We start from the raw sequence: 18,179 nt of genomic DNA on the forward strand, positions 1-18,179 counted from the left end.
AAGCCTTTTCAAAATCTAAGTGGACCACATCAACTGCATTACCCTGGTCTAAATTCCTACTTACCTCCTCAAAGAAACTAATCAGGATAGTAACCATCCACTCATCTCCCCCCGTACACGCTCACCTTCCCCTCTTCCTTCGTTCACCCCCACCTTTCCCTCTTCTTCCTTACACCCCCACCTTCCCCTCTCCCTCTCCCTCCGTACACCCCCACCTTCCCCTCTGCCTACGTACACCCCACCTTCCCCTCTTCCTCCGTACACCCCCACCTTCCCCTCTTCCTCCGTACACCCCCACCTTCCCCTCTTCCTCGCCCTCCGTACACCCCCACCTTCCCCTCTGCCTCCGTACACCCCCACCTTGCCCTCTGCCTTCGTACACCCCCACCTTCCCCTGTTCCTCCATACACCCCCACCTTCCCCTCTTCCTCTCCATCCGTACACCCCCACCTTCCCCTCTTCCTCCGTACACCCCCACTGTCCCCTCTTCCTCTCCCTCCATACACCCCCACCTTCCCCTCTTCCTCTGTACACCCCCACCTTCCCCTCTTCTTCTCCCTCCGTACACCCCCACCTTCCCCTCTTCCTCCGTACAACCCCACCTTCCCCATCTCCCCCCCATACACCCCCACCTTCCCATCTTTCCTCCCCCTGTACACCCAACCCTTCCCCTCCACCTGTACACCCCCCACTTTCCCCTCCTGCTCTCACCCTCTACACCCCCACCTTTCCCTCCTCTCCCCCTGTACACCCCCACTTTCCCCTCCTGCTCTCACCCTATACTCCCCCACCTCACACTCCCCCATGACATCCCACCTCACCTTGTACAACCCCACCTTCCCCATCTCCCTCCCCCTGTACACCCTCACCTTCCCCTTCCCACCCTGTACACCCCCTCCTCTCCTCCCTACGTACAATCCTGTCTGCCACTACTTGTTGCTTACCTTTCGTTGCTTTCCTCCATGCCAGAGTGCTTGGTGTCCAAGGCGGCGTTGCGGACCCCCTGTCGAGCTCCGCCACTGTTGTATCTTTGACACGCCCTGAAGTAGCTGGCCTCCCTAGGCATTCGGAGCGTCGTAAATCCGGCAACGCCGTATCATCAACGCCGGGTGGCGATGGTGACCACGTATCCGCCATAAGCTGCCATCTCAGCCTTGAGCTGCTCACAACAGTCACAGGCGGCCGTTGTGGCTCCAATCCGCTTGCTACTGCTGAATGCAACAGTATTGCCAATGACTCAACCGCGACAGCCGATGGCCTCAAGTATCTTCACGTCGCCATGGCCCCTGGCACTGCAACAGGGTGCAGCCGGCCCGCTGTCCAGGCACCATTCCTGGCTGGGTCTGCCCTCGTCACTTGACGATGGCCAAGCGTCCACCAATGTGGAGCCATAACCACCACCTTGTCCGCTCTCTCGGCCTTGTCTGCCAGCTTGGCTTTGTCCGCCCGCCTGACCTTGTCCGCTATCTGCTCTGTGAACTAGTGCGAGAATCTGCTGCTCTAACCAGCCTTCCTCCCGGCTCAGTGCAGAAAACATTGAGAGTTACTTCTCGTTTTCAAGTATGTCCTGGGCATAGAGTTAAGACAAATAATACGTGGTTACAAATACAGTTAAATAAGTGAACGGTATACATTATATACAAGACATTGCATGCACAGTTAAGATACTATATATTATGGGCATATGTAACAGTTACAGACCAGATTAAAATGTGGGACAGATGCCTCCACTCTTCTAGTGCAAGCTTGATGGCCAACAATTCCCTGTTACCAACATCGTAATTTTGCTCTGCTGAAGAAATATTTTTCGAGGAAAAAAAAAAAGCACATGGGTGAAGATTGGCTTGAGGTGACCTTCTCTGCAACAGAATGGCTTCAATGTCTGATGCATCCACCTCTAACATGAACGGGTTTAGGCTGGATCAGGACTAGTGCTGAGACGAAGGTTTTTTTCAAGAAGTCGAAGGCCTGAATCGCAGCGGGTGGCCAAGACGCAACGTCTGCTCCTTTCTTGGTTAGAGCGGTGATGGGAGCGGCAATGGAGGAGAAGTTCTGAATGAATCTACGATAATAGGAAAATCCCAGAAATCTTTGAATAGCCTTGAGAGAAGAGGGGAGTGGCCAATCTACGACAGCTTTCAGTTTGGAGGGGTCCATTGAGAACCCTGAGTCGGAAATGATGTATCCTAGGAATGCTGTAGAGGTCAGATGGAAATTGCATTTCTCCAACTTGGCGTAGAGGTGGTTCTCGCGGAGGCGTAGAAGTACCTGTTTGATGTGTTCCGGAAGAGATTTAGAGAAAATCAAGATGTCATCGAGGTATACAATGAGAAAGTTGTTGAAGATCTCTGAATATTTAGTTTACGAAATCCTGGAAGACAGCAGGGGCATTGCACAGACCGAACGGCATGACTAGGTACTCATAGTGGCCGTTTCTCGTATTGAAGGCCGTTTTCCACTCGTCACCCTGACGAATCCTCACTAGATCGTAGGAGGCGGCCAAAAAGTTCAGAAATTAGTGGTAATGGGTATGTTACGCCGGTGCTGCCCGCAGACCAGACCCGTTCCTTTCACTGAGGTGAGGAACGTATAGAAGCATGCACCCGCAGCAAAGGGAGCGTGTCCGGAGTGTGGTGATTTTGGCGTTGCCAGGCCAGGTGTATTTCGCTAGCAATACTTGCCGGTACCGGTGTAGAAATGCCGTTGTCGTTGCCGTTAGCCAAGGTCTGGGATAGGAGAATACTGGAAGGTCGTTTGTCCAAGCAGAGGTCTAGAGCCAGAGAGAGACGTCCGCCAAGCCAAGTCGTAACCTGAGTGAATGAGAGTGAAAACGCCAGAGTAGTAATCCAAGTGAAAACTGTCGAGCAATGAATGATAGGAAGGACTGGCATTATAAAGTGTGGCTGACCAATCAGAAGTGAAGGCAGACCTGGAGGACTGCGTGGAGCCATCTTGGATAGGTTCCCTTGATTGGCAGGCAGGTGAGGACTCTTGTCTTGACAGGAGATCATATTCCTGTATAGGGGGCGGGTCTTCACTGCCAGAGCAGTGAATAAATTAACTTCGCCCGGCGCGCGCTGTTCAGGCGCGCGCCCGAGCAACATGGCGGCCGCGTGAGGTACTGCTGGAAACCGGGGACGCCGAGGACGACGGGGAACCCCCAGAACCGACGGAGGTGAGTGGCGCTGGCGAGGGGTGCGCGCCACGGCAGCAGGAGGGAATATATCAGCAGAGGAACCAGGGCACGGGCGCCGCGATCCCTGATTCCTCACAGTACCCCCCCCTTCAGGATCGGCCTCAGGACGATCCTTCCATGGTTTTGATGGAAACTTCTTACGAAAGCGTTTGAGGAGTCCTGGAGCATGAATATCTTTCAGGGGTACCCATGACCTCTCTTCGGGTCCAAAACCTCTCCAGTGGACCAAGAAGTGGACTTTACCTCTTGAAAGACGGGAATCCAGTAGAGCCTGTATTTCATACTCTTCGTTACCCTGTACCATCACAGGATCTGGTTTCGAAGTGTGATCCGGAAATAGGCTACTGGAGATAAAAGGTTTGAGAAGTGAGGTGTGAAAGACATTCGGAATTCTCATGCTTTGAGGAAGTTGGAGTCGAAAAGAAACCGGATTAACCTGCTCCAAAATGGAAAAGGGACCCAGGAACCTAGGAGCCAATTTGAGGGAAGGCGTTTTGAGACGGATGTTCTTGGATGATAGCCAAACCTTGTCCCCGGGTTTGTATTCGGGTGCCGGACGACGGTGCCGATCAGCCTGATTTTTAGATGTCAAGGATGCTTTTTGTAATGCAGATTGTATTCTGGACCAAGAGTCTTGTAGGAGAGCAATATGTTCGTCCACGGCTGGTACCCCAGAGGATTCTTTAGTAATAGGTAGGCGAGCCGGATGGAATCCGTAGTTGATAAAGAAGGGAGTCTCGTGGGTGGACTCATTCCTGGAAGAATTGAATGCGTACTCAGCCCAGATAAGTAATTCTGCCCAGTCATCCTGAGAATTAGAGACGAAGCACCTTAAGTATTTCTCGAGGGATTGATTAACCCTCTCGGTCTGTCCGTTGGATTGAGGGTGATATCCAGAAGAAAAGGAAGACAAGATACCTAGTCTCTTGGTGAAATTTCTCCAGAACTTGGAGACGAACTGGGAACCCCGATCGGACACGATGGATGTAGGAATCCCATGGATCCGGAAAATCTCTTTGGCAAAAATATCCGCAAGGGCGGGTGAGGAGGGTAATCCTTTGAGAGGGATAAAGTGTGCCATCTTGGAAAACCGATCTACTACCACAAGAATGGTATTCATGCCATTCGACCTAGGCAACTCCACAATAAAATCCATCGAAATGTGGGACCAGGGACGCTCCGGAATAGGTAAAGGTAAGAGAAGACCCTGAGGTTTCTGACGAGGAATCTTGTTACGCGCACATACCGGACAGGACCGTGTAAATTCCAGAATGGTTTTAGCCATATTGGGCCACCAAAAGGTACGACGGATAAGGTCCAAGGTTTTCTTGAATCCAGGATGCCCTGCCGAACGGACGGCGTGTCCCCAGTCCAGTATTTCAGGGATAAATTTGGGTTCCACATACAAAGAGTCTTTAGGAACCACAAGACCGGACGAGAGGTTCTCTTGAGACTTGATGATCCTCTCCAGATTCTTGAATGCCACAGCTGCTAAGATTCTTTGTTTAGGGAGGATGGACTCAGTGGTTTTCTCTGATCTCTCTTCAGAAGAGTATTGCCGGGAGAGAGCATCCGCCTTGACGTTCTTAGTGCCGGGAATGTATGAGAGAACAAAATTGAATCTAGAGAAAAATAACGACCAGCGAGCTTGGCGAGGACCTAAGCGACAGGCATTCTCAATGTACAATAAGTTCTTATGGTCCGTAAGGATGGTGAATGGCTCTTTTGACCCCTCCAGAAGATGTCTCCATTCTTGAAGAGCCATTTTGACGGCCAAAAGTTCCCTATTGCCCACGTCATAATTCCTCTCTGCCGATGAAAATCTTTTGGAGAAAAACCCGCAAGGATGAAGTTTATCCTGGGAAGAAAATTTCTGCGACAGAACCGCCCCAGCCCCACAGTCCGAAGCGTCAACCTCTAAGGTGAAGGGGAAATTCGTGTTAGGGTGTCGAAGGATGGAAGCAGAGACAAAAGTTTGTTTCAGTGTCTCGAATGCAGTGACAGCTTCTGGAGACCAAGATGAAGGGTCTGCACCTTTTTTGGTCAGTGCCGTGATAGGAGCGACAATGGTAGAAAAGTTGCGGATAAACTTCCGGTAATAATTAGAAAAACCCAAAAACCGTTGAACAGATTTGAGGGAATTGGGTTGTGGCCAATCCACGACGGCCTTTAGCTTCTCTGGGTCCATGGCCAAACCTTTGTTGGAGATGATGTATCCGAGAAAAGAAGTGGTAGACTGATGAAAAATGCATTTCTCCATTTTAGCAAACAACCGGTTTTCGCGGAGGCGTGAAAGCACAAACTTCGTATGGATGATATGATCCTGTAAGTTTTGAGAAAAAATAAGGATGTCATCCAGGTATACAATGACAAATATATTAAGAACGTCTCGAAAGATGTCATTGATGAAGTCCTGAAAAACTGCCGGTGCGTTGCATAACCCGAAGGGCATCACTAGATATTCGTAGTGTCCGCTACGGGTGTTGAAGGCAGTCTTCCATTCATCGCCCTCCCGGATGCGGATGAGGTTGTATGCCCCACGGAGATCCAGTTTAGTAAAGAGATTGGCCCCCTGAAGTCTATCAAAGAGTTCGGAGATGAGTGGGAGTGGATAACGATTCTTCACCGTGATATGGTTCAGACCCCGGTAATCAATACATGGTCTGAGAGTACCATCTTTCTTTTTGACAAAGAAGAATCCAGCCCCCGCAGGAGAATTGGAATGACGTATGAAGCCCCGCTTAAGATTCTCACGAATATATTCGTCCATAGCTTTGGTCTCGGGCAACGAGAGAGGATAAGATTTGGCTTTCGGCAAGGTATAACCAGGTACCAGATCAATCGGACAATCGTAGGAACGATGAGGAGGTAGAAGTTCAGACTGAGCCTTGCTGAAAACGTCCAAGAATTCGGCGTATGGAGAAGGCAACTCCCTCAGAGCACTTGATGTATTGGCTAATAGAAAGGATGGTTGCTTGATAGAGGAAAAAGGTTTCTCTGACCTTGACCTCCAGTTAATAGGGTTAGGAGACACCCAATCGATGAGTGGATTATGCTTCTGTAACCAGGGCAAGCCAAGCGTGATAGGTGTTCCTGGGGCATGAATAACATCAAAACCCAGAGTCTCTTTGTGAGAATGAGTAGAAAGGGTGATAGGTCCGGTCTCTAAGGAGATATAAGCCGGGGTGAGAGGTCGATTATCAATCCCGACCAAGGCAACGGGAGAGTCCTTCCTGGAAAGCGGAATTTGATTTTGCTCAGAAAAGGTTTGATCTATGAAATTCCCTCCTGCGCCGGAATCGATAAATGCAGCAGTGGAGGTGCGGAAAGTCGGTCCTGAAAGGGAGACGGGAAAATTCAATCTTTTGGGAAGTTCCCTGCTGGGAGGGGGACAAGGAGATTCAGTACCCAGAGAGCGCCCCTTCGTACTCACTGGGCTTAGTCGTTTCCCGGAGATGGAGGATGGTTACGGGTACGCTGTTCAGAAGCTCCGCAATGATGGCACGATTCCCCAGTAGAGCGAAGTTGTCGTGACGGTACCCGAGGTTGCTGAACTCCAAGTTGCATCGGCTCTGGAGCCTCCAGCGCCGGTAACGGGGATACGACGGGTCTCTGGTTAGTAGAGAACCTGGAAAAGGAAGCACGGAAAGGCGTAGCCCGGGGAAGCTGACGCTGAGCGCGGTGTACCTGAAGGCGCTGATCCATACGAGTAGCCAGGGTGATGAGATCCTCCAGTAACTCTGGCCTGGTGTGGGAAGCAAGTTCATCCTTCAGAGACTCCGATAGACCTTTCCAGAAGGCGGCGACTAAAGCCTCCTGACCCCAATGAGTCTCAGCTGCTACGGTTCTGAATTCCAAGGCGTATTGACCCACAGGCCGACGTCCCTGTGTAAGCTCTAGCAGGGTATCAGAAGCAGTCTCTTGACGTGCGGGGATATCAAAAACCTGTCGAAAGTCCCGTCTGAAGGCCGCGTAATCGCGGGTAATATCAGGGCGTAGTTCCCAGATCGGAGAGGCCCATGCCAGTGCATTACCTGTGAGCAGACTATATACGTAGGCTACCTTTTTCCGGCCAGTAGCATACAGCTGGGGAGCCATCTCGAACTGGATCTCGCACTGGTTGAGAAAGCCACGACAGGTGTGTGGATCCCCTGCGTAGGGCCTTGGAGCCGGAATCTTCGGAACTGAAAATGAAGTGGAAGATAAGTCAGGCTGCGCCGGGGGTGCAGCCGCAGGCGGAGCCTGTAAAGGGCGGTCCGATACCTGTTGGGAGAGGAGAGCCACTTGATCCGTTAAGGCCTGTATTTGTTGGTACATGGCCGTCATCATAGAGTCCACAGTCTGGTCTGCGTCTTGTGGGCTCGACATAATGTTACGCCGGTGCTGCCCGCAGACCAGACCCGTTCCTTTCACTGAGGTGAGGAACGTATAGAAGCACGCACCCGCAGCAAAGGGAGCGTGTCCGGAGTGTGGTGATTTTGGCGTTGCCAGGCCAGGTGTATTTCGCTAGCAATACTTGCCGGTACCGGTGTAGAAATGCCGTTGTCGTTGCCGTTAGTCAAGGTCTGGGATAGGAGAATACTGGAAGGTCGTTTGTCCAAGCAGAGGTCTAGAGCCAGAGAGAGACGTCCGCCAAGCCAAGTCGTAACCTGAGTGAATGAGAGAGAAAACGCCAGAGTAGTAATCCAAGTGAAAACTATGTCGAGCAATGAATGATAGGAAGGACTGGCATTATAAAGTGTGGCTGACCAATCAGAAGTGAAGGCAGACCTGGAGGACTGCGTGGAGCCATCCTGGATAGGTTCCCTTGATTGGCAGGCAGGTGAGGACTCTTGTCTTGACAGGAGATCATATTCCTGTATAGGGGGCGGGTCTTCACTGCCAGAGCAGTGAATAAATTAACTTCGCCCGGCGCGCGCTGTTCAGGCGCGCGCCCGAGCAACATGGCGGCCGCGTGAGGTACTGCTGGAAACCGGGGACCCCGAGGACGACGAGGAACCCCCAGAACCGACGGAGGTGAGTGGCGCTGGCGAGGGGTGTGCGCCACGGCAGCAGGAGGGAATATATCAGCAGAGGAACCAGGGCGCGGGCGCCGCGATCCCTGATTCCTCACAGGGTATCGGTTTTTGATAGTGATCTTGTTCAACCCCCGATAATCGATGCAAGGACGAAGAGTACCGTCCTTCTTCTTGACAAAGAAAAAACCCGCTCCGGCTGGCGAAGATGATTTCCTAATAAACCCCTTCTTAAGGTTCTCCTGTATATAGTCAGACATGGCCTTGGTCTCAGGGAGAGAGAGGGGTAGGCAACAGGTCTATAGGGCAGTCGAAAGACCGATGGGGAGGTAGGACCTCCGATCTGGCTTTGTCAAAGACATCCCGGAAGTCAGAATAAGTGTCCGGTAATGTACTCTGTTCCTCTCCAGGAGCCTTTAAACTGCAGATCTGTTGAAGAGGAACCGCGCAAGTGGTAGAGCACTAATTGTTCCATGAGATAGGCTTCTGATTAGCCCAATCAATGTGAGGGTTGTGGCGTTGAAGCCAGGGAAGGCCCAGAATAATCTCCACGGATGGGGAGTGAATGACATAAAGGGAAATCTCCTTGTGGGCCTGCTCGATCAGGAGAGAGAGTTTGAAAGTCTGTAAGACGATGAAGGCCAACAGGGGTTTTTTCTTTTCCCAGCGGGATGTTGTTTCTCCTAGCAAACTCCTGATCAATGAAGTTGCCTCCAGACCCGAAATCGATGAAGGCTAATGCTGCGACCTGAAGACCCGAGGTCCGTCATAGGCTGGATCCAAATGCCAGGTGCAGCCGCTTAGGACGGATGGCTTGTTGCCACGGAGCTCGGTAGCGTTGCGCACGCGGTGAGCGTGCGCCGCGATCAGGAGGCAGGGCCTAACTCCGCGACGTCGGATGATGTCAGCGCTGCGCATCTGCGCGAACCAATGTAGAAGTCTTGCCAGCTGATACCCTACGCGTGCGAGTGGATGCGCGGGGTTGAGGAGCATTAGGAATCCTTGCAGACCCCTAGGCAGCGTACTTGGGCTACTGGGTGAATGATGGTACTTCCAACAGTAATGTGGAAGTAGGTAGGAGGGCCAGGTTTGGGAGGAAGTATGTTTTTGCCATGTTAAATTTGTCTGCGGAGGGCCATCTAGGATGAAATCGCAGAAAGACATTCAGAAACTTTGGTCTATACAGCAGCTGTAAGGTCAGGGGTTTAAAAGTAAATGTGTGTTGTCAGCATAGAGGGGATATTTAAACCCAAGAAATGTGATTAGGTCACCTAGAGAGTGTGTACAGAGAAAAAAAGAAGAGGTCCCAGAACAGAGCTCTTGGTATCCCAACAGAGAGATCGATAGAGGAGGAGGAGGTGTTAGCAGAAGTATGATGGGAGAGGTAAGAGGAGATCCAGGATAGAGCTTCCAAATACCAAGAGTATGGAGAATGTGAAGGAGAAGAGGGTGGTCCACAGTATCAAATGCTGCAGAGAGGTCGAGTAATATAAGCAGAGTGTAATGACGTCTGTCTTTGGCAGCATGGAGGTCATTCGTTATTTTAGTGAGGGCTGTTTCAGTGGAGTGAGCAGTGCTGACACCAGATTGTAGGAGGTCTAGGAGAGAATAGGTGTTGAGAAAATGGAGCAAGCGAGCGAGCGAATACAAGACCTTCAAGTAGTTTAGAGGCAAAAGGCAGGAGAGAGACCGGTCGATAGTTAGAAAGACAGTTAGGGTCAAGCTTGCTGTTTTTGAGTAATGGTATAACTGTTGCATGTTTGAAGGAGGAGCGAAAGGTAGCAGAGTAGAGGTAGGAGTTAAAAATTGTGTGTGAATTTAGGGATTATAGTAGGAGCAAGAGGTTTTAGGAGATGGGAGGGAATGGGGTCAAGAAGGCAAGTGGTAGAGGGAGATGAGGCGATCAACAGCGACGCATCCTCCTCTGAGACAGTGGAAAAAGAATCAAGGAAGGCAGGAGAAGCGTTAGGAAGCTGTGTAGGATGGGAGGAGAAAAAAGAGGGGATGTTCTGACTTATGGATTCCACCTTTTCCTTAAAATAGTCAGCAAAGTCCTGAGCGGAGATGGAGGAAGAACAGGCAGCAGAGGGTGGTCTGAGTAGGGAATCAAAGACAGAGAAGAGTCGGCGTGGGTTAGACTTGTGCATGTTGATTTGTGAAGAAAAGTAGGTGCCAGAGTTGAAACAGGATAGCATACATTTGTAGTGAAGGAAGTTTGCGAGAGTGTGAGATTTCCTCCAGAGGCATTCATGGGAACGAGTGCAGGAATGCAGCATGCGCGTGTGGGATTTTAGCCAGGGTCTGGGGTTAGAAGGGCGAGGACGGCAGGGAGAAAGCAGAGCATGTAGATCAAGAGAGGAGGATAAGGCAAAGTTGTAGTTCCTGACCAGGTTGTCAGGGTCTCGAGCAGAACTAAGAGGAGAGGGAGGAGCGTAAGGCTGCGTCCACACTGCCGCTGAGCGCGCCTTCAGTTAAAGTCAATCTGTACGGGCACGTGCAGGCTCTTCAAAGCTAGGCGCTTGGGGAGACAGAAAATTGATTTTCAAGTGTGCTGAAGGGCCACATGACCCTTTAGCAACCAATCAGCACCAGTCAATGCACACAGCCACACACACAAACAGCCCCGATCCAGCCAATGACACCTGAGATCTGATTCTCGTCTCGCGATATCTCAGCAAGTTTGCAGGTTAGGGTCTCCCTCTCTCTGGCGCAGTCTCACCCTACGTTTTGGGTGTGACAGCTGCCTTTTCTTTTCTCTGGGTAAGAGACTCAGACTTCAGCTGCAAGGAAAGTCTAGTTTTTACTATTTGCACTAACACCCATTTAGTGTTTGTTTTTATATGCACGTGCACTTTTTTCCCCCTTCCCCACGCTATATACATGTGAAGAAGAGACCTGTGAAGTTTGGAAAGCTCTGTACAAATGAAGAAGAGACCTGTGAGGTTTGTGAAAACGCTGTACATGCAAAGAAGACACCTATAAGGGTTTAAAGCTCTGTACACGGGAAGAAGAGACCTGTGAGGTTCGGGAAGCTCTGTACATGTGAAGAAGAGACCTGTGAGTTTTGGAAGCTCTGTACATAATATAATATCATTGTAAGAGATGTGTGCAGAGGTATGCAAAATGGAGACTGTTTTTAGGGTGACATTAATATAAAGCTTTATTGCCTGTTCCATTAAATAACACAGCAAACAGAAATATACATAAAACAACAAACACCTATCCCTGTGTTAGTATCTTGGTGTGTTGGAGATTCCAGCCTCTGGCAGGGTCCTGGGTCCTGTGGCTTGTCCCCTTCTGTTTTGTTTTCAATGCCCAGTCCTTCGGTGCACTCAAGACTTCTTTCCTCTTGTCAGCACCCTTGTGTACTGAGGAAAGTCTCTTTCCTGTGTCTCACATGACACACTTTTGCAGAGCTCTTATTAGGCAGATGGAATCTGGTCAATTGCCTGGCTGCACTCCCTGCTGGATTTCTACAGGGATAAGTCCCTGTTACAGTCATCTATAAAAAAGCCAAATGTAGGTATACCAAGAGAGATCAGAACATTCAACCTATTTAGAGGGGAGGAAACATTGTTTCCGGAGTATTCTAGAATTTCATTAAATGAGTCATTCACCCCAACTAAACTGATTTTTGTTAACAAGATTGGAATGGGGCGGGGGCATTTCCAGAGCTGAACCACACTGTTTTTAACTCTGGGGACCCCTTGGTTCCCAAGATACTTAGGGGTGTTGTTACCAGTACTGCGTCCTGATTTTTATAGGGGACTAGCTGAGAGACCCGGCGTTGCCCGGGATGTAATTTTGGGGGGGCGGACGACAGGGTTGGGCTTCCCCCGGGTGACTGGGTGACTGACTGAATGGGTGGGTGACTGACTGAATGGGTGGGTGGGTGACTGACTGAATGGGTGGGTGACTGACTGAACGGGTGGGTGAGTGGGTGGGTGACTGAGTAAGTGGGTGGGTGACTGAGTAAGTGGGTGGGTGACTGAGTGAGTGAGTGACTGGGTGACTGGGTGAAAGTGACTGGTGGGTGTGTGGGTGGGTGGGTGAGTGGGTGACTGAGTGAGTGGGTGGGTGACTGAGTGAGTGGGTGGGTGACTAAGTGAGTGGGTAGTTGAGTAAGTGAGTGGGTGGGTGACTGAGTGAGTGGGTGGGTGAAAGTGGGTGACTGGGTGACTGGGTGGGTGTGTAGGTGACTGGGTGGGTGTGTGGGTGACTGGTTGACAGTGCGTGGGTGGGAGACGGTGGGTGACTTACCTTGACCCCGTGGCATCTGGCTGGGGCAGAAGGTGAGTTCGGGAAGCTGGCGGGGGCAAGAGTGGCAGGAGGCCCGCGCCGCGCTTACCCTCCGTCTGGGAGCCGGTGCACGTGAGGAGGAGGCCCGCGCCGCGCTTCCCCTCCGTCCGGGAGCCGGCGCACGTGAGGGGGAGTGCAGGAGGCCCGCGCCGCGCTTACCCTCCGTTCCTCGTTGTGAGCGAGGGGGGAGGAGCCTGGAGTTTGCTGCTGAGCAGGAGGGCCGCGCTTCCCCTCTCCGGGAGCCGGCGCACGTGAGGGAGAGTGCAGGAGGCCCGGACCGCGCCGTGCTTCCCCTCCGTTCCTCGTTGTGAGCGAGGGGGGAGGAGCCTGGAGTTTGCTGCTGAGCAGGAGGGCCGCGCTTCCCCTCTCCGGGAGCCGGCGCACGTGAGGGAGAGTGCAGGAGGCCCGGGCCGCGCCGCGCTTTTCCTCGTTGTGAGCGAGGGGGGGGGAGCCTGGAGTTTGCTGCTGAGCAGGAGGGCCGCTCTTCCCCTCTCCGGGAGCGGCGCACGGTGAGGGTGATGGTGCGGCGGGGGATGTTGCGAGCGTGGAGATTTGGGTGAGGTGGGGAGGGGGGAGAGAGTGAGGGGCACCGGGAGAGGAGGGGGGGTGTGGAAGGTGAGCTGCGGTCCAACTGACGGGGGAGAGTGAGGCCAAGCAACAGAGTGTGTGTGTGTGTGTGTGTGTGTGTGTGTGTGTGTGTGTGTCGTCACTCCGCCTCAGGCCAATGAGAGGTGTGGGGGCGGGCGGCCCAAGGGACCAATGAGATTTCCCCTAGGGACACAGGAAGATGCAGACAGGCATACAGTGCTTTCACAAATATATAATAAGATTTAAATGGCTGTCCAATAGGAAGATTTGGCAGCAATTTTTAATTTACTTAGAAAATGTTTTTCCAGGAAGTAACACATTGAGTCACCTCTCGTTTTCCAGTATGTCCTGGGCAGAGTTATGATGATCATACATGGTTACATTAAATGATCAGAGGTTATACATTCAATTTACAGAAATTTCATGGACGGTTAGAGATAAAACGCTTATGGGCACATGTAACAGTTACAGGCAAGATTACAATTGTGTTAGAAGAGGTAGGATAGACCTGCAATGTGCTGTTAGGAGACGTAGGATAGGCCTGTAACGTGCTGTGTTAGGAGAGATAGGATAGGCCTGCAATGTGCTGTGTTAGGAGAGGTAGGATAGACCTGCAATGTGCTGTTAGGAGAGGTAGGATAGGCCTGCAATGTGCTGTGTTAGGAGAGATAGGATAGGCCTGCAATGTGCTGTTAGGAGAGGTAGGATAGGCCTGCAATGTGCTGTGTTAGGAGAGATAGGATAGGCCTGCAATGTGCTGTTAGGAGAGGTAGGATAGGCCTGCAATGTGCTGTGTTAGGAGAGATAGGATAGGCCTGCAATGTGCTGTTAGGAGAGGTAGGATATGCCTGCAATGTGCTGTTAGGAGAGGTAGGATAGGCCTGCAATGTGCTGTGTATTTGAGGTAGGATAGGCCTGCAATGTGCTGTGTTAGGAGAGGTAGGATAGGCCTGCAATGTACTGTGTTAGGAGAGGTAGGATAGGCCTGCTATGTGCTGTGTTAGGAGAGGTAGGATAGGCCTGCAATGTACTGTGTTAGGAGAGGTAGGATAGGCCTGCAATGTGCTGTGTTAGGAGAGGTAGGATATGCCTGCAATATAATTTGGATATACTGTAAATTGGGGGTATTCGCTCTGTGTGTATTTAATTCCATGTGTAAGTGGGGTGTAGTCGCTCTGTGCATATTTATTTCCACGTGTAAGGCCTCGGGCATGGTCAGCGCAATGAGAGCGGCTTTAGCAGGGGCTCGCGCACGCTTCCGCAAGCCTGCGGAAGCGTATGTTTTATTACATTTTTAGATTTGGTGCTCACGGGAGAGCAGGGCCGGTCACCAGCTCCGTGACGTCACAGCCCCCCCCCCCGCGACACGCCCCCAGACGGCGCGTGGACCAAGGCCGAGGAAAGCACCCACTTTCCCTCAGCCTCCGCGCGCCTCCACACGGCTGCAGTCCTATGGACGCAGCCTAAGTGGGGGGTGGTCGCTCTGTGTGTATTTAATTCCATGTGTAAGTTGGGGGTTGTCGCTCTGTGTGTATTTAATTCCATGTGTAAGTTGGGGTTTGTCGCTCTGTGTGTATTTAATTCCATGTTTAAGGCTGCCACTACGGTGCAGCGACACACGCTCATGCTTGAGCGCCGTGACGTCACCAACTCTGAGCAGGAGCACTAGCCTGTCCTGCAGCAATTTACGAGCGTGAGCTGGGGGGCGTGGCACATAACGGAGGGGGCGTGTCATTGCCTGGATCAGGGCGTCGGAGTAGGAAATATCATGACTCGTTGTTGCTATGTCATGTGATCCTTCAGCACGCTTAGAATTCCATTTTCACGGTCTCCTCAAGCACAGCATTGGAAAGCATACGTGTGCGTACGCACACGCAGTGTGGCTTGGCCTCGCCTTCCCCGGCTCGGCCTCGCCTTCCCCGGCTCGGCCTCGCCTTCCCCGGCTCGGCCTCGCCTTCCCCGGCTCGGCCTCGCCTTCCCAGGCTGGGCCTCGTCTTCCCCGGCTTGGCCTCACCTTCCCGGCTTAGCCTCACCTTCCCCGGCTTGGCCTCACCTTCCACAGCCTCACAATTTCTGGCCTGGCCTCTCCTTCCCTGGCTTGGCCTCTCCTTCCCTGGCTTGGCCTCATCTTCTCCGACCTCACCTTCCCAAGCCTCACCTTCCTCGGCTTGGCCTCTCCTTCCCCCATCTCGGCCTCAACTTCGCCCGGCCTCACCTTTCACCTTCCCCGGCCTCGCCTTCCTCAGCCTCACCTTCCCCGACTTGGCCTCATCTTCCTCGGCTTGGCCTCTCCTTCCCCCAGCTCGGCCTTAATTTGGCCTGGCCTCATCTTCCCCGGCCTCGCCTTCCCCGGCCTCGCCTTCCCCAGCCTCACCTTCCCCGTCTTGGCCTCACTTTCCTCGGCTTGGCCTCCCCTTCTCTGGCCTCGCCTTCCCTGGCTTGGCCTCACCTTCCCTGGCTTGGCCTCACCTTCCCCGGCTTGGCCTCCCCTTCCCCAGCCTCACTATTTCTGGCTTGGCCTCTCCTTCCACGGCCTTACCTCATCTTCTCCGACCTCACCTTCCCAAACCTCACCTTACTCGGCTTGGCCTCTCCTTCCCCCATCTCGGCCTCAACTTCGCCCGGCCTCACCTTTCACCTTCCCCGGCCTCGCCTTCCTCAGCCTCACCTTCCCCGACTTGGCTTCACCTTCCTCAGCTTGGCCTCCCCTTCTCTGGCCTCACCTTCTTCGGCTTGGCCTCTCCTTCCCCCAGCTCGGCCTCAATTTCCCCCGGCCCGGCCTCACCTTTCCCGGCCTCGCCTTCCCCGGCCTCACCTTCCCTGGCTTGGCCTCGCCTTCCCCGGCTTGGCCTCACCTTCCCCCGGCCTCGCCTCACCTTTCCCCGGCCCGGCCTCGCCTTCCCCAGCCTCACCTTCCCCGGCTTGGCCTCACCTTCCTCGGCTTGGCCCCGCCTTTCCCGGCTTGGCCTCACCTTCCCCCGGTCTCGCCTCACCTTCCCCCGGCCTCTCGTCACCTTCCCCCGGCCTCGCGTACCTTCCGCCGGCCTCGCGTCACCTTCCCCCGGCCTCGCGTCACCTTCCCCCGGCCTCGCGTCACCTTCCCCCGGCCTCTCGTCACCTTCCCCCGGCCTCCCGTCACCTTCCCCCGGCCTCACCTTCCCCCGGCCTCTCGTCACCTTCCCTAGTTTCACCTTTCCTGGCCTCACCTTCCCCGGCTTTGCCTCACCTTCCCCAGTTGCACTGTGAGACGGGGGAGGGGGGGGGCATGGGAGGGACACACTGTGTGATGGGGGAGGGGGAAGATACACTGTGGGGGAGGGATGCACTGGGGGCAGATACACTATGTGGGAAGTGGTGATACATTGTGTGACGGGGGGGCAGATACACTGTGGAGCAGGCGGTGATATACTGGGGGAGGCAGGGAAGGATGCACTGTGTGACAGGGGGCAGATACACTGTGGGGGAGGAAAGGATGCACTGTGTGACGGGGGGGGCAGATACTCTGGGGGAGGAATAGATGCACTGTGTGATGGGGGCAGATACACTGTGGAGGAGGGAGGGATGCAATGTGTGACGGGGGGGCAGATGCACTGTGTGATGGGGGGGCAGATACACTGTGGGGGAGGGATGCACTGTGACAGGGGGCAGATACACTGGGGGAGGGAGGGATGCACTGTGTGATGGGGAGGGGGAGATGCACTGTGTGGTGGAGGGGGCAGAGACACTGTGGGGGAGGTAGTGATATACGGGGGAAGGAGGAATGCACTGTGTGACGGGGGGGACAGATACACTATGGGGGAGGGAGGGATGCACTGTGTGACGGGGAGGGGGCAGATACACTGTGGGGGAAGGAGGAATGCACTGTGTGACGGGGGAGTACAGATACACTATGCGGGAGGGAGGGATGCACTGTGTGACGGGGGAGGGGGCAGATACACTGTGGGGGAGGGAGGGATGCACTGTGTGACGGGGGAGGGGACAGATACACTGTGAGGGAGGTGGTGATACACTTTGTGACACCCATCACTGACTCTTTGCCCTTCTCTCCTGCTCTCTCCTAGGTAAGGGTTTCCTCCTCTTGAAGAATCTGTGTCTGACTTGAACAGGAAATGAGAAGTCTCCTTTGTGAAGACGTCTGATGGGTAACGTCTGACTAACTTGACTATCATACAACCCTGAACGGTTAAATATGATGCAGCACATTGGTTTATCCAGTAGGATTGAGTCTCTGTAGCGGGGTAGGTAGGTATGTACATCAGTAGGATTGAGTTTCTGTATCGGGGTGGGTAGGTTTGTACATCAGTAGGATTGAGTCTCTGTATCGCGGTGGGTAGGTTTGTACATCAGTAGGATTGAGTCTCTGTATCGGGGTGAGTAGGTTTGTACATCAGTAGGATTGAGTCTCTGTATTGCGGTGGGTAGGTTTGTACATCAGTAGGATTGAGTCTATGTAGCGGGGTGGGTAGGTATGTACATCAGTAGGATTGAGTCTCTGTATCGGGGTGAGTAGGTTTGTACATCAGTAGGATTGAGTCTCTGTATCGCGGTGGGTAGGTTTGTACATCAGTAGGATTGAGTCTCTGTATCGGGGTGAGTAGGTTTGTACATCAGTAGGATTGAGTCTCTGTTTTGCGGTGGGTAGGTTTGTACATCAGTAGGATTGAGTCTATGTAGCGGGGTGGGTAGGTATGTACATCAGTAGGATTGAGTCTCTGTATCGGGGTAGGTAGGTTTGTACATCAGTAGGATTGAGTCTCTGTATCGGGTTGGGTAGGTTTGTACATCAGTAGGATTGAGTCTCTGTATCGAGGGGGGTAGGATTGAGTCTCTGTAGTGGGGTGGGTAGGTTTGTACATCAGTAGGATTGAGTCTCTGTAGCGGGGTAGGTAGGTTTGTACATCAGTAGGATTGAGTCTCTGTATCGAGGGGGGTAGGTTTGTACATCAGTAGGATTGAGTCTCTGTAGCGGGGTGGGTAGGTTTGTACATCAGTAAGATTGAGTCTCTGTATCGGGGTGGGTAGGTTTGTACATCAGTAAGATTGAGTCTCTGCAGCGGGGTAGGTAGGTTTGTACATCAGTA

At 52.9% G+C, this 18,179-nt stretch overlaps 1 protein-coding gene across 12 annotated transcripts in view; it reads left to right on the plus strand.

Moving 5' to 3' along the window:
* CADM1 (cell adhesion molecule 1) overlaps positions 1-18,179 on the plus strand; it is a 266,840-nt gene that overhangs the window by 47,697 nt on the left and 200,964 nt on the right. For 2 of the 12 annotated variants that reach the window (XM_075604265.1, XM_075604269.1), the window contains exon 2: positions 17,160-17,240. The exons of the other annotated variants lie outside the window; for them this stretch is intronic. In XM_075604265.1, coding sequence (XP_075460380.1) covers positions 17,237-17,240 — 4 coding nt within the window. In that variant the 5' untranslated portion in view covers positions 17,160-17,236. The remainder of the gene's footprint in view (positions 1-17,159; positions 17,241-18,179) is intronic. 12 annotated transcript variants of the gene reach the window in all.

The sequence above is a fragment of the Ascaphus truei genome, chromosome 6 (genome assembly GCF_040206685.1).
Source record: "Ascaphus truei isolate aAscTru1 chromosome 6, aAscTru1.hap1, whole genome shotgun sequence".
NCBI classification, from domain to species: Eukaryota; Metazoa; Chordata; class Amphibia; order Anura; family Ascaphidae; genus Ascaphus; species Ascaphus truei.